At 35.7% G+C, this 14,310-nt stretch overlaps 1 protein-coding gene and 1 gene segment (V, D, J or C); both read right to left on the bottom strand.

Annotated features, from left to right (window-relative positions):
• Window positions 1-160: 160 nt before the first annotated feature.
• LOC122966898 lies at window positions 161-2,733 on the bottom strand (the record flags this gene model as incomplete). Its single annotated transcript, XM_044331267.1, has 3 exons — window positions 2,685-2,733; window positions 2,295-2,596; window positions 161-550 (listed from the first exon to the last, which is right to left on the bottom strand). Coding segments are annotated over exons 1-3 (741 nt in total), but the record flags the coding sequence as incomplete, so codon positions are not given.
• Window positions 2,734-5,365: 2,632 nt separating this feature from the next.
• Window positions 5,366-7,475, bottom strand: LOC122966536 (the record flags this gene model as incomplete). The annotated part of the segment is given in 2 exon segments: window positions 5,366-5,664; window positions 7,354-7,475. Coding segments are annotated over 2 exon segments (348 nt in total), but the record flags the coding sequence as incomplete, so codon positions are not given.
• Between the last annotated feature and the right edge of the window lie 6,835 nt (window positions 7,476-14,310).

The following is a 14,310-nucleotide window of genomic DNA, read 5'->3' as shown; positions in this document are numbered from 1 at the left end:
CTGTGATTTTCTACAGTAACAAAATGGTTACTGTGATTTTCTACAGTATCATTATGAAGAAAGAAACACAGTAAATTACTGTGGATTTCACAGTAATTTTTTACAATGTACTGTAGGATTTTGTACAGCTGCTCAACCAACTCAGTCACTGTGAGTGTCGAGCACAATAATAAACAGCAGAATCTTCAGTCTTCAGACTGTTCATCTGCAGATACAGCTGCTCTCTGCTGTCATCTCTGGAGATGGTGAACCGGCCTTGAACTGACTGAGAGTAGTATTTGCTACCACCACCATTGCTGATAGCTGCAATCCACTCCAGTCCTTTTCCAGGAGCCTGTCTGATCCAGGCCATGTAGTGGCTGCTAAATGACAATCCAGATGTTGTACAGGTCAGTTTGTGGGATTCTCCAGGCTTTTTAACTGCTGGTTCAGATTCTGTCAGAGTCTGACCTTCAACACCTGTCAAGACAGAAAAAGGAGAATAATCAGTTGCTTTAAGTTGGTAACTTTTTAACAAAAACTTCAACTCAAGATCTGTGAAGATCTTCACCTGCCCAGCAGACAGTTAAAAGCAGCAGTCCTGTCCTATAGTCCATCATGTTAAACCGTGTGTCCACTGTTCTCTGTCATCCTCTCTGCAGTCAGATAAGTAGAGGTGGAAGACATCAAGGTTTTGCATTAACTCCTCCTCACAGCAAGGAGAGAACTGCATTGAAGCTTTTAAAATATGCAATACTCTTTTACGTTGCACAAAACAAAAGTCGCAGTGGAAACTAAACAATTTGCCATTTTCTTTGCAGTTGGATCAGTGAAGTTGGAAGTCAACCAAGTTTTGAATTGACTCGTCCTCACATGGAGGATAGAATTTGACCTTTTGTTTGTTGTGCAAAACAATAATGTAATAATTTCAACACAAGCTAAATTAATTTTGAATTAGGCAATCAATATTTGAAACTTCTATTTAATTAGAATTGTCTTCAAAGTTTAATTTTGTGTTTGAAATTTGAGTTGCAACCATCTCGTATTGTTGGATATCAGAGTATCACTCAACAAATACATATTTTTAACACACTCACAACTGAATTATTGTGACACAAAATCTTTACTTTGCTAAAACATGAGATGAATCTCACCTCAGATAACTAAAATGATTTTCATACACATGAACAAAAACCAATGGCTGCCTACAAGAAAGGACATCTAAAATCTGATGAACCATTTTTAAAAATGGTGAACATTAATCTACAATATGCAGAGGATTAAGACATCAAATCACCTATTTTAATTTATAATCATTAATAATAGTGCAGAGGAGCAAAAAGTAACACTGTTGTTAGTTGTTTATAACTTTATTTTATTTTAATACCACAGCCTATTTAACTTATTTACAGTTTGCTAATATTTTGATCTACTGAGGTCACCTGTAATGTTTGTATCTATACTGGAGACAGATCGTACCAAAGACTGTGAAAGTGTTCTGTAAAGCTCTTGTATTCTCACAAGTAAAAGGAGAAAATGTTACATTTCTTGTCCTGTTCAGTCCTTCCTCTAATTGTTAGTCCAGACTGACAAAAGTAATTTATGTGGAGCCCCTAAAAGTGTCATAAAGAGAGATTATTTATGTTTCATTTCCTGTTAGATGAAGAGCTTTTAAAGTGTAGTTGAAATAATGCTGCTTATAATAATATATAATGCTTATTATAATTATATATCATAATAAGTCATGTTATTTCGTTTTACTTTTTTCACGGTTAAATGTGTTCAAAGACTGTTTCCTGTTATTGTAACAGTGAACTCAGGGCCGGCTCTAGCCATTTTGGTGCCTTAGGTGAGATAAGGATTTGGTTCAAGGGTCAGTCTGTTAATATCAATGAGAAAAGCAGATCCGAGTGTTTCTTTATTGTAAAAGAGAAACTTGACACTGACCTCTAGTGATTTAATAAAGGAAACTGCAACTTTTTTTTACTCCTTCATATTATGATTCCACATAATTGTAAACATTATGTTGTCTTAATTTACAGAAATGCTAATTATTCTTAAACATCTCTTTTATTATTTGTAGTAGTTTGTATTTTCTTTATTTCAAACCCAGACAAATGTATCATGAAAGTTGATGTTTCTCATGTTTAGTGAAGAATATTTTTTGAAGAACACACAACTTTACATAATGCAGAGACAAATGTTGCTGTAATTTATTACTAAACATATTCGATTACTAAATGCTACCAGCCCAGAAGATGCGTATTGTAGGATTTTGTACAGCTGCTCAACCAACTCAGTCACTGTGAGTCTCCAGCACAATAATAAACAGCAGAATCTTCAGTCTTCAGACTGTTCATCTGCAGATACAGCTGCTGTCTGCTGTTGTCTCTGGAGATGGTGAACCGGCCTTGAACTGACTGAGAGTAGAATTTGCTACTACCACCACCACTACTGATATAAGTAATCCACTCCAGTCCTTTTCCAGGAGCCTGTCTGATCCAGTACATGTAGTAGTCACTGAATGTAAATCCAGAGGTTGTGCAGGTCAGTTTGTGGGATTCTCCAGGCTTTTTAACTGCTGGTTCAGATTCTGTCAGAGTCTGACCATCAACACCTGTCAAGACAGAAAAAAGAGCCTAACATGCATCAAGTTGGTAATACAAATGTAAATATGTCAAATAAAGATCAGTGAAGATCTTCACCTGCCCAGCAGATAGTTAAAAGCAGCAGTCCTGTCCTATAGTCCATCATGTTAAACTGTGTGTCCACTGTTCTCTGTCATCCTCTCTGCAGTCAGATAAGTAGAGGTGGAAGACATCAAGGTTTTGCATTGACTCCTCCTCACAGGGAGAGAGAACCGGATTGAATTTTTGAAATTTTGCTATACCAATTTTGATATAAAGTTTATAGTCATTATAATTGAGTTTTAATAGAAAAAGTACCTCCTGAACAAATTTTGCTTTTTTTGTTTTTCTCACAAAGTGCTCATAACATTCAGGATGTCAGGGGGAAAGAAAACTGATGAGAATACATGAAAAACATGTAACTCCTCAGTACATGGATGTTATTAATACCCATCTTCTTTAGTCAATAAAAATAAAATATCCAACGTGAAATATAAACTGTTTCTTGTGTCAAACAAATATCAGTGAAAACTACAGTAACCAGTTTGTCTCTCTCTCTGCAGTCGGATCAGTAAAGGTGGAAGACAACCAAGTTTTGAACTGACTCGTCCTCACAGACAAAACAATAATAGAACTGCAAAACCAGTTAAATGAATTTTAATCTGATCTGAATTTTGAAAATTGTACTTAATCAGAATTCTCTTCAAAAGTTGAATTTTGTGTTGCAAGTTTGAGTTACAACCGACTTGTGTTGTTGGATATCAGAGTTTCCCCCAACAAATACATATTTTTAACACACTTGCAACTGAATTATCGTGACACAAAATAACTTCACTAAAACATGAGATGATATTATGTTTTGTTTTTACCAAACTTAATCTCATCCACCAGGAGATAATTTGGGAAATGCATGTGGTGATGTTACCTCTTACATGTCTTTTTCATAAATATAAAAGTTTAGACAAAAATAGCATATAATTTTTTGGTTATAGGAATACACACTCTGTTATAATACTAATTAAAACATTAAAGTATCTCTAGCACCATGAAATCAATTCTTATTAAAAGTAAGTGAACAACATATTTTATACTTTCATACTATAGGTGTTTACATTACATACATTAAGGTTTTGTTTCTGTTTATTCTTTCCTTTTTGTAACAGTGAACTGGTGTTAAAATCATTAGTGGTCTGAGGGCTCCTCCTCTGGTGGCTTCATGTTACAAGTGTTCAGGCACTGAGGGGTTTTTTGTCCAGGTCTGCTGATGGTTTGTGTTATTGTGCGTCTCTGGCACAGTAATACACAGCAGTGTCTTCAGGCTGCACATTCTGTCCGTTTAGAGTCACTGTGTTGCTGGAAGAGTCTAAGTCGATACTGAACTTGTTCTTTAGTGAATCCTTGTAGTATGAAGCTCCAGTAAATCTCATTCCAATCCACTCCAGTTCTTTCTCTGCAGGCTGTCTGATCGAAGCTGTGTAATAGTCGCTAACAGAATAAGAAACGTCAAATAAACAGATAATTTAATTTTTCCATTCTGCCTCAGCTACAGAGAGCATCAGAGATACACAAGAGCATGTCTGAGATAATGAAGATGTTTTATCAGATTGTTTAATCATCATTTCTGAAATAATATCATATAATTTCTTCAAACCTTCTCCTGTCTGTAACCAGGATCTTATCTTCGCCAGGTGGTCGAGTAATGTACACTGGATTGTCAAATTCTGTAACCAATTGTACAGGTTCAGTTAATATCTGAGTTTCAGGGGAAAAAAATCATAATTTTCTGGCTACATATTAAACAATATAAAAGTGTATGCACCCTTTCTCTGCTTAAAGAGTTTAAAAGAACACTAGTTAGTCCTTGGCTCTAGTGATGCTACGATTTCAATATAGATAAATAAGTATAGTTCTGCCTTATTGTTATATTTAGTTGTATAAAGTATGGTTACACAGAGGAGAGAAAGAGATGCTTTAACTTCCCTCCCAGTAATAAGCAGAGACGGTGGAAGCTTTATTTAAATTTCTACTTTGGGTTATTTATTCATTTTATTTAGATAATGTGTCCATTAATTTGATTTGATTCTTTCCCCTAATTTTTTTTTTTTCTCTCTGGGGCAAAGTGTACAATCAATACTTAAAGCAGCTATTATCGACTTCACTTATAGAGACTTATCAGTGACTCTGAAGCAGCCCTTAGACTTTATTTATAATATTTATTTATATTATACTTATATATATTTTTTTCAGCTCATTGTTTATCTGTCCAGCCCGCAACTTTATTGTTTTGGTTCACTCTCACCATTCTCATAGCGTCAATTTCATCCAAAGCAGGCATCTGTTTTCAGCTTTAGCGACTAGCTGCTGAACATACTCAGGCATTTAGTAGGTAAAAAGCCACACATAACTCCAAATGAATGATAATGTTGCTCCATAACTGCTGGATGTGTAAATAATCAACTGTAATTTCAACATATAAAAATAAGAGGTGATGATATGTCAGTGATGTGTTTAGATATTGCAGCTTTAAGAGCCACAGAAACAATAACCTAATACTTCTATTTGGTTTTCACTGTGTGTGCATGTGTGTGTATGGCCCAGTATTTATTCTTTACATACTGTATTGTATTAATGTACTTAATTATTTCCATACAGCTGAATACACAAAACAAGTGAGATAGTTGTGGTCTATCAGCCCAGTAAGGATGAGTACTGTAGGATTTTGTACAGCTGCTCAACCAACTCAGTCACTGTGAGTCTCGAGCACAATAATAAACAGCAGAATCTTCAGTCTTCAGACTGTTCATCTGCAGATACAGCTGCTCTCTGCTGTTGTCTCTGGAGATGGTGAACCGGCCTTGAACTGACTGAGAGTAGTATTTGCTACCACCACCATTGCTGATAGCTGCAATCCACTCCAGTCCTTTTCCAGGAGCCTGTCTGATCCAGGCCATCCAGTTGCTACTGAATGACAATCCAGATGTTGTACAGGTCAGTTTGTGGGATTCTCCAGGCTTTTTAACTGCTGGTTCAGATTCTGTCAGAGTCTGACCATCAACACCTGTCAAGACAAAAAAGAAGAGTCACCTGCTTCATATGTTTGCAATAATTTGAGGACAGATTCAACTCAAGATCTGTGAATATTTTCACCTGCCCAGCAGATAGTTAAAAGCAGCAGTCCTGTCCTACAGTCCATCATGTTAAACTGTGTGTCCACTGTTCTCGGTCATCCTCTCTGCAGTCAGATAAGTAGAGGTGGAAGACATCAAGGTTTTGCATTGACTCCTCCTCACAGGGAGAAGTAAACTGCAGTGGATTTGTCTCTCAGTTATTTTTTGGTGAAATTAGAGAATAGATGCTCACTGAAGAGGAGTCACTCCTCTACAGAGCTCTTTGCTATTTGTTTTTGACTTTCTGTGTTGTTGTATTTGTAAAAAGATTGCTACAGGAACACAATGATTTTAAAACGTGACAATAATTCTAATTATAATAAACTAATTAACCCTATTTGTAATAAAAATGCTGGAAACGTTCTTCTTTTTTCAGCCAGACAACTAATAAACTGACAATAATGAAAATAATAAAGCAGCAAATGATTATGAACAAATATATATAAATAATCTATTCTATTGATCTGTCACAATAGTTGTGATCATGTTGACTGTTAATCACAGGTTAGATAATGCAACACAGATTTTTTTTAATTGTAAAATGTCAAATGCCAATTTTAGGATTGTTTGTAAATGTAATTATGTATAGCAAATATTCTTTTTGTTAGCTCATTGTTCTACAATCTCAAAATTGTGTGAAATTGTACAAATGACTTAATTACACATTTTTGTATCACATGCATGATCTTTATGCATGTATTTATTAGGACATACAAGTACAGTTTCACTATATACAAAACATTTAACTATCATCATTGTCAACTACCAACAGTCTTTTTACATCTCCTCTAAACATTGCTTCCAAGAAACAAAACATAAAACATCTTTTTCCTATGAAGAAAGAAATATGTCTCTACTTTAATTTTTTATATTCATGTAAGTTTCTACTGAATTTAAACAGCAACTTGTAGGTTGAATCACTGGATTCACAGTTTATGTATCACGAAAATTATCCTGTAAAATGTTAATGTATGATTTCATTAGTTTAATAAAAAATAAATTAGACAATATAACTCCTAAATATTCAGATAATAACAACAGAATTTCTGTGTCTGACAATAAAACAAATGTTCATCACAGTCAGTTTTATAAGAAATATGATACTGAAAGAATGAATATTATCAGTGGTGGTAAATAGAGGAAGTAGTTTTTGTATGACTCTCTTATTACTGTCTCTCACTGTGTCTCTTCCGGCACAGTAATACACTGCTGTGTCCTCAGTCTTCAGACTGTTCATCTGTAGATAGAGCTTACTGCTGGAATCATCTCTGGAGATGGTGAATCTACCCTGGACTGACTGGGAGTAATAGATAGGAGAACTGCTTGTGCCTATATAAGCAATCCACTCCAGTGCTTTTCCAGGAGCCTGTCTGACCCAGGCCATGTAGTAGCTACTGAATGTGAATCCAGAAGTTGTACAGGTCAATCTGTGGGATTCTCCAGGTTTTTTAACTGCTGGTTCAGATTCAGAGTCTGACCATCAATTCCTGTCAAGACAAAAAAAAGTAAACAGTCACTTTCTACATATGTTGGCAACAATTTGAAGACAGATTCAACCCAAGATCTGTAAATATTTTCACCTGTCCAGAAGACAGTTAGAAGCAGCAGTCCTGTCCTAAAGTCCATCATGTTAAAGTGTGTGTCCACTGTTCTCTGTCATCCTACCATCCATCTGCAGTCACATAAATAGAGGAAGATATTTTGCATTGACTCCTCCTCAAATGGAGGAACTGGATCGGACTCGGACCTCAGTTCATGTTTGGTAGAGAATGTATGTTCACTGTGCAGGAATGAATCCTCCAAACTCTTATACCTCTAATCCCCTCAGTTAATTTTGAACACTGCAGTACTGTAAATGCTTGTCAACTCACTCATAAGGATTGTGATTCAATTTTCTTTAAAAAAAAGAAAAATGATTCAAAGTTTTCAGTGCCTCTAAGGTATGTGATTGTTTAATTATACTGGAACAGAATAAAAGTTAAAAAATAAACACTTTATACTTTAATAAACATATTTCTCTGTGTCATCTTTGTAAAAGACACCACATCAGGTAACAAAAACACCATAGTGAAGAAAATGTGAATGAGTATAGAGGAACATGTAATATATGCAGATCAATTTTTACATGAATCAATGTGAAAATAGTCTGATGTCAGATAAAAACCAATCCAATCACTTGTGGTCTTTCTTGATGTTACTTATAGTGCACATGATTTATCATGATCAGTATGAGGATCAAACCCAGTCAGTTCTAGACTGCCCTCTAGAGGTTTGAAAGAAGTCAATGTGACCTGTGACACCTCATTTTCTACATGCGTGTTATCAAAAATCTTCTTTTTTTTATTGGTTAATTATTCTGCTCATTTTGTGTGCTTCTTGTTGTCATTTATTTTTTGTTGTATGTTCCTAAATTATGTTTGCTCGTTTTTTTTTCTTCCTTTTTTTATTGTTTGTTTTTCTCTTTAAGTTGAGGGGAGGTCAGTTGTATAAGCTTGTGGCTTCTTGACCTCTCATGAAACATCTCTTAACTTTCATTATCTGGATTTTATGCAGTATGTTTGTGCAAAAAAAAAAGAAACAGAGACATGTCTCAGCATGTAAGAAGACATGAATTTGCGTGACCTTAGAATTATAAGGTTCCACTTGACATTTTTGGCAAAACTGAATTATACACATGAAACTACTCTTACATTATTAACCCTAAAATTTGAGAAAAGAGGAGGTTCTATCAATCAGAAATCAATCTTAAACTTGGTGCCAAGATGTTTGATCTGCAAAGCGCCAATCAGCGCTTGTAATCTATGGGAATATATGGGAATGAGGTGGCTGTGGCTCAGGAGGATGAGCATGTCATCCATCAATCAGAAAGTCGGTGGTTCCTTGACTCTTGTCTGCATTTCGAAGTGTCCTTGTGCAAGATACTGAACCCCAAATTGCTCCCGATGGTTGCACCAGCATCCTGCCTGGTAGCTTGTCACCATCAGTGTGTGAGTGTGTGTGAAAGGGTGAGTGAGCAGCAGAATATATAGAGCTTTGGTTAAAAGCGTTATATAAACAGCCATTTACCATTTACCATGTAGACAGGAGGACCAATCAGGTTCTGTCTCTTTACCATGTGACCTCACTGCTCTATGACTGTGGTTAAAGGAGCTGAAAATATTATGAATTGTTGCTAAATCTTAAATTTTGAGACCTGCAAACTGATTCTTTTATCAGAATAATTATGTATGACACTGATACAAACACCAACTGAGTTGAAAGTCAATGAACTCAGTAAGAAGCAGATATTTACCTTCATCTACAAGCTTTCTAAGTATAATTACTTTATTATCATGTTGACTTAAGTTTCAATGCTGTCAAAAATGACAGCATTGAAAGCCAAAATGTTAATATGTAAGAATATGAGATACATTCAGGCTGCTACAGTAGCTGTTGATGCTAACGCTATCTGCATGCTGCTAACTGGATTTGTGTCTGTTTAATGTTATTACTTGAGTCCTGCAGCAGACACAGTGATGACAGTGATTACATTCACAGTTCAGACACTGACAGAGACCCCAGTTTGTCAAAAAAGAAGTAGCAAACAAAAAAGTAAATTTGGAAGCTGAAAAAGACAGGAAATGCTCTGAAAAGAAGAGAAACAGACAGACAGCAGCAAAAGACCAACAACAAAACAAACCAAATAAATGGATGGCCAAAACATTAACCTATCATACTGTCGAGTTATCAAGCACAGTGAGGAAAATGAGCTACTTCCTAAATCCTATGGTCTGCCCACCAGACTGATGCGGTCTGTCTGATACCCAACGATTTGCACTGTGGACCAACATAGCCATTATACATTGTGATGTGAGACTGGGTCGCCTCATGCCTAAACCTAAGCAACCTAACCAACAAATGAAACAAGTCCTAGCCAATCAGAGGCAGAGTAGGGCGAGTAAGTCTGTCGCCATCCAGAGGAAAAACATTTTGCCTCCAGCATGAGAAGGTTCTATCTGCAGTCTTGCACTAACGTTAGCTTGTAAAACTTCCGTCTCCTTATGGACTTGTGTCTCTCATTGGCTATTGTGGTCCTGCTTGAAAAGTAGTGACGTAATCATCCAGATTTTAACTCCTAAATATCAAAAATGTTTGAAATTATCGGGGCGGCCCTGATGAGTCTGCAAGCAGTTCTGGAGGTTTAAGATTGGATCTGTAAACTCCTCACATTAGCAGATAATCTGGGCAGAACATGAGTACTGACCGAGGTCCCAGACCAGATTTTTCCTCTGATTGTCTGGAGGGGTGAATCGGGGATAAACCAGCCCAGAACTCCTGTAGTCTGAGCCTGCAATAAGACATCTCCATCTACATGACTAGAAAGACAAGCTGAGTAAATTTTGAAAAGTTATTATTAGATATGTTTTAAAGTGAGGATTGGTGTTTCTAAAATTGAACAGCTTCAGTTATACTGTAGTCTTCACATTATAATAAATACATTGGGGGTTAAAGATCTCTTCAATAACAGAAAATATATGTACAAATATTTTAATTTACTCACTGTAAGTATGTATGTATTGTATTTGCTGCAAAAAGAAATACAGTGACAGCAGTCAGGATCATGTAAATAGTGTGAAAACCTAATCTTGCATAAAAGATTTAATGGTTTCAGTGTTTGCAGGTGTTTAAAGCCACAGACATGGAGCCTCGAGATAAACAGCTGCTCAACAACTGAAACCTGTGTGACGAAATGCAAAAAACTAAATCCTGTAACTTAGAAGAAAACTATTTTAGTTCATGCATGATGAAATACTTTCTGTAGCAAAAATCATCACATTTTGCCTTTATCTGTGGTGGTTACACATGTGTTATGAATAAAAAACTAAATCAACTATAAAGCAGTTGGTTGACAAGGTAAACACTGTAAAAAAACTAAACAAAACAAATAAATAAATAAAGACACAATTTATGTGAATCTGATCCTGCCTGTGATGGATGTAGCTTCCTTTTCCTCATATTCTGATTTAGAAAACTTTATTGCCTGTTTTATTCTGTGAATGTGGAGATAAGTCAGACAGATTAGTAGAGGTGGAAGACGTATAAATGTTTGCATTAACTCCTCTTCACAGGAAGGAGAGAATCAGATTGATCACTGTACTGACACATTTGTAGAACAAACAGGAGTAAGAAAACCTTATTATATTAATCCATTCACCTTCTGAACTCTATCACACATTACTGCTGAGAGAAGAATCATATAAGAAAGGAGGACAATAAGGAGGACATTGTTTTAGATCAAAAATCCCAAGAAGTGTTTCTTACTGCAGGATTTGTTGTTTATGTGACTTTAATTACACTCTCACAAACACAAGAATAAACAGTCAGATAAGTAGAGGTGGAAGACATCAAGGTTTCGTATTGATCCTCCTTGCAGGGAGGAAACAACCGGATTGGATTGGAGTAATAACATTTCAAAAGAAAAATCCCAAAACAGTGCACACTACAAGCAAAAACTGTACTGGAAACAACTACTGGAAAGTTAATCATATACAAAAAAAAGTTTTCAGCCAACTCTGAATTGCTGGATGCCAGAGTCTCCCCAGAGCAAATGAGCAAAATAATTTCTGTTCTTATCATGACACAAAATCTTAGTTTTGACAAAAATAAATACTTAATAGGATATATGATATGCTGCTTTCCTATCTCAAACAAGGTCTACAAGGTGATTTTCATACTGTACATGAACTGAAACCAATGGTTGATTGAACATCTAAACATTGATAAATGTATTGAAGATGAAGAATGAAGATGACGGGTTCTAGTGTGTTTTTTTCTCCAGCTCACAAAAACAGAAAGTGGAAGTTGGTTGATCATTAAAAAAACTTAATTTTCTATAGTTTTACATAGACGTGATACATGATACATGTCACGGGGGAGCCCCATGCCCTAAAGGCACATATGCCACACACACACACACACACATGCATCAGCAGCCCTCTCCTCTCAATCTTATTGTTGGTCAGAGATGATTGTTGGAGATTTTTATCCCAAAGTTTGTTTACTTAGTGTGTAGGTGTTTGCTAACATTGACTTGCATTGACAATGCACACATTTAAAATGTGGTAAAAAAGAAGACACATTGTAGTTGTGTTATAAGTACTCAGTTTATTGAGTTTAAATTTTCCTTCACCTGTTTGCTCTGTTGTGCTTTCTCTTCCTCTGTCAGACCAGGAACTGGCAAACTGGAGCCAGTGCAGTTCATCTGGTTAAGTAGAGGGGTTCTCAGGGGAAGAGACTAAGTGTGGTAGAGTGGGAGGGGTGTTTTGCCTCTTTTGGGGTATTTGACTGTTAAAGTACTCTTTTTAAGGAAAAACACGTTTTAGACTAAACTTCAATGAATTTCTATTTGACAGTATATTGTTATTTAACACTGCTGTCCTCGTTAGTGTTTTGTAAGAGATAATTGATATTGTTCTCTTGAGTAGGTGGAGTCCACCTGTATAAGAGGGAGAAGTCTGGGGTGACTCGAGGCTTTTCTGGTCATACAGAGACAGACACAGCTTCAGTCTGCAGCTCCTGCCTTGGGCCTTATCTCAGGGGGTATAATCAAAGTGCAGTTTAGAGTTGATTTCTTTATTTGTGTGTGTGTATTCTCCTATTTTTGAGAAAAGGGTTATTTTTTTATTTTTGGTTAATTAGTTGTTGTCGTTTTTTTCCATTTTGGCCAGATATTCATGTCCACTGTAAATATCTGCACAGGACTCCACTGATGGCAAATAAAATTCACTTGGACTGCTGAACTCTGCCTGTACCTCCTCATTTTTTGTGCCTGGCTGCTCGGCCAACCCTCACAATACATGACACCATGAAGGCTGAAGAGAAGTGATTCAGTGAACTTACTAACACTGTAGTTATTCAGATTATAATATATTGTTAATCTTTTTAAATGAAGTTATGGAAAAGACATGACTTTTGGGGGTTTCACTGCTTCCTTTTAAAAGCAAGGTGCATGTTGAAATGTTGCTGTTATTCGTTCCTCAATATTCTACATAGAGACATTATGAGTCAGAGAAATAAGAGACTATTTAGCAAAAGCATTGACTTGTGCATTTTTAGCTGACACCAATCTCTTTTAATACATAATGGTTTAAGGTTTAATAATGTCTAGTAGTGTAATCCATTTGTTCCATAATGTCATATATCAGTGATTATAATGTTCTAGTATCTATATTATTGCATCATGCAATCAATGTTTTTTATTACTCTTTTTTTCCACATTCACTCAGTCTATGAGATTCTCCAGACCTTTTAACCACTGATTCAGACTCAGTCAGTGTTTGACCCTCAGCACATACAGAAAATTAAACTGCTCATTAGCTACTGTCATGCAGCCATAATTTCTTTATACCAGGTTTGTCAGAAAAACAACGGTTATCCAGACTGCACAACCATTGACTCTGGCTGGATGAGATCAATACTGTACACACCTTTGGAAAGAGAAATCAACATTATCTCCATCATTCATCTGACTATTCAGTGTTTCTAATGTGTTTATTAGTGTGAATCCACTGAAAGCTCCTCACAGGATCCAGCTGCCAGCAGCAGCATCAGAGCTGCAGAGAACATGGTTGATGTTGAAGCTGAACTGATGTGAGCTCTTCTGTCCTCTCGCTGACACACACACACACACACACACTTAACTTCCTTATTAGTCACATTTATTTGCATATCGTTGAATTAATAATTATCTATTTCTTGTTACTTCTATTTTTCACTTTGAGGTGAAGAGTTCAGTCTTTCTTATCAAGTTTCCAGACTGAATATATAGTGTGTACTATGATATATTGTTAATTTAGTGAACTTAAAATGGTGCTACGATTTTATTTAAAATGAATTACCATTTATTCATGTATTATTGTAGATAAACTGATTTTAGTCTAATACTGAGTGTTGCATGGATAAGATTTTGTGTAATAATGGATAAAAACACATTATCATCCACAAAAATCATTAATAAATATTTATCAAAATCTGTCTTTGGTGAGTCTACTGTGAATGAATTGAAAGTTATAAATAGTCTCACAAGGATATGTATATGTAATTTTAATTAAACATTTATTACTGTATGTGTAAATTCATCATTTGCCAAGCATTCAGGAGCTGTGTGGAGGTTTGGAGTTTTACATATACTTTTTTGTTGTATCAGTGTTGCACATATTTGAAGCCACAGACATTCAGAGCCTCTAGAGAGCTGCTCAGATACTGAAATTCAAGTTAAAAATAAATAAATAAAAATGTTGCTTTATGTAAGAAGACAATTAAAATCTTTCTGAAGAAGTGTTGTTAGGATTCTTTGTTTAAAAACCCAATTAGCATATTATTGGTTCCAAGAAGGTGTTTGGGTGTGATGGAATGACATCATTTACTTGAACTAACTGAACTGACAACATTATTCATGTGAGTTAAAGGGGGTCTGATGAGTATTGTAGGATTTTGTACAGCTGTTCAACCAACTCCAGTCACTGTGAGTCTCGAGCACAATAATAAACAGCAGAATC

The sequence above is a fragment of the Thunnus albacares genome, chromosome 17, assembly GCF_914725855.1.
Source record: "Thunnus albacares chromosome 17, fThuAlb1.1, whole genome shotgun sequence".
In the NCBI taxonomy this organism is placed as follows: Eukaryota; Metazoa; Chordata; class Actinopteri; order Scombriformes; family Scombridae; genus Thunnus; species Thunnus albacares.
Note: the sequence above shows the minus strand (reverse complement) of the source record. Positions and strands in the feature narration are given on the sequence as shown.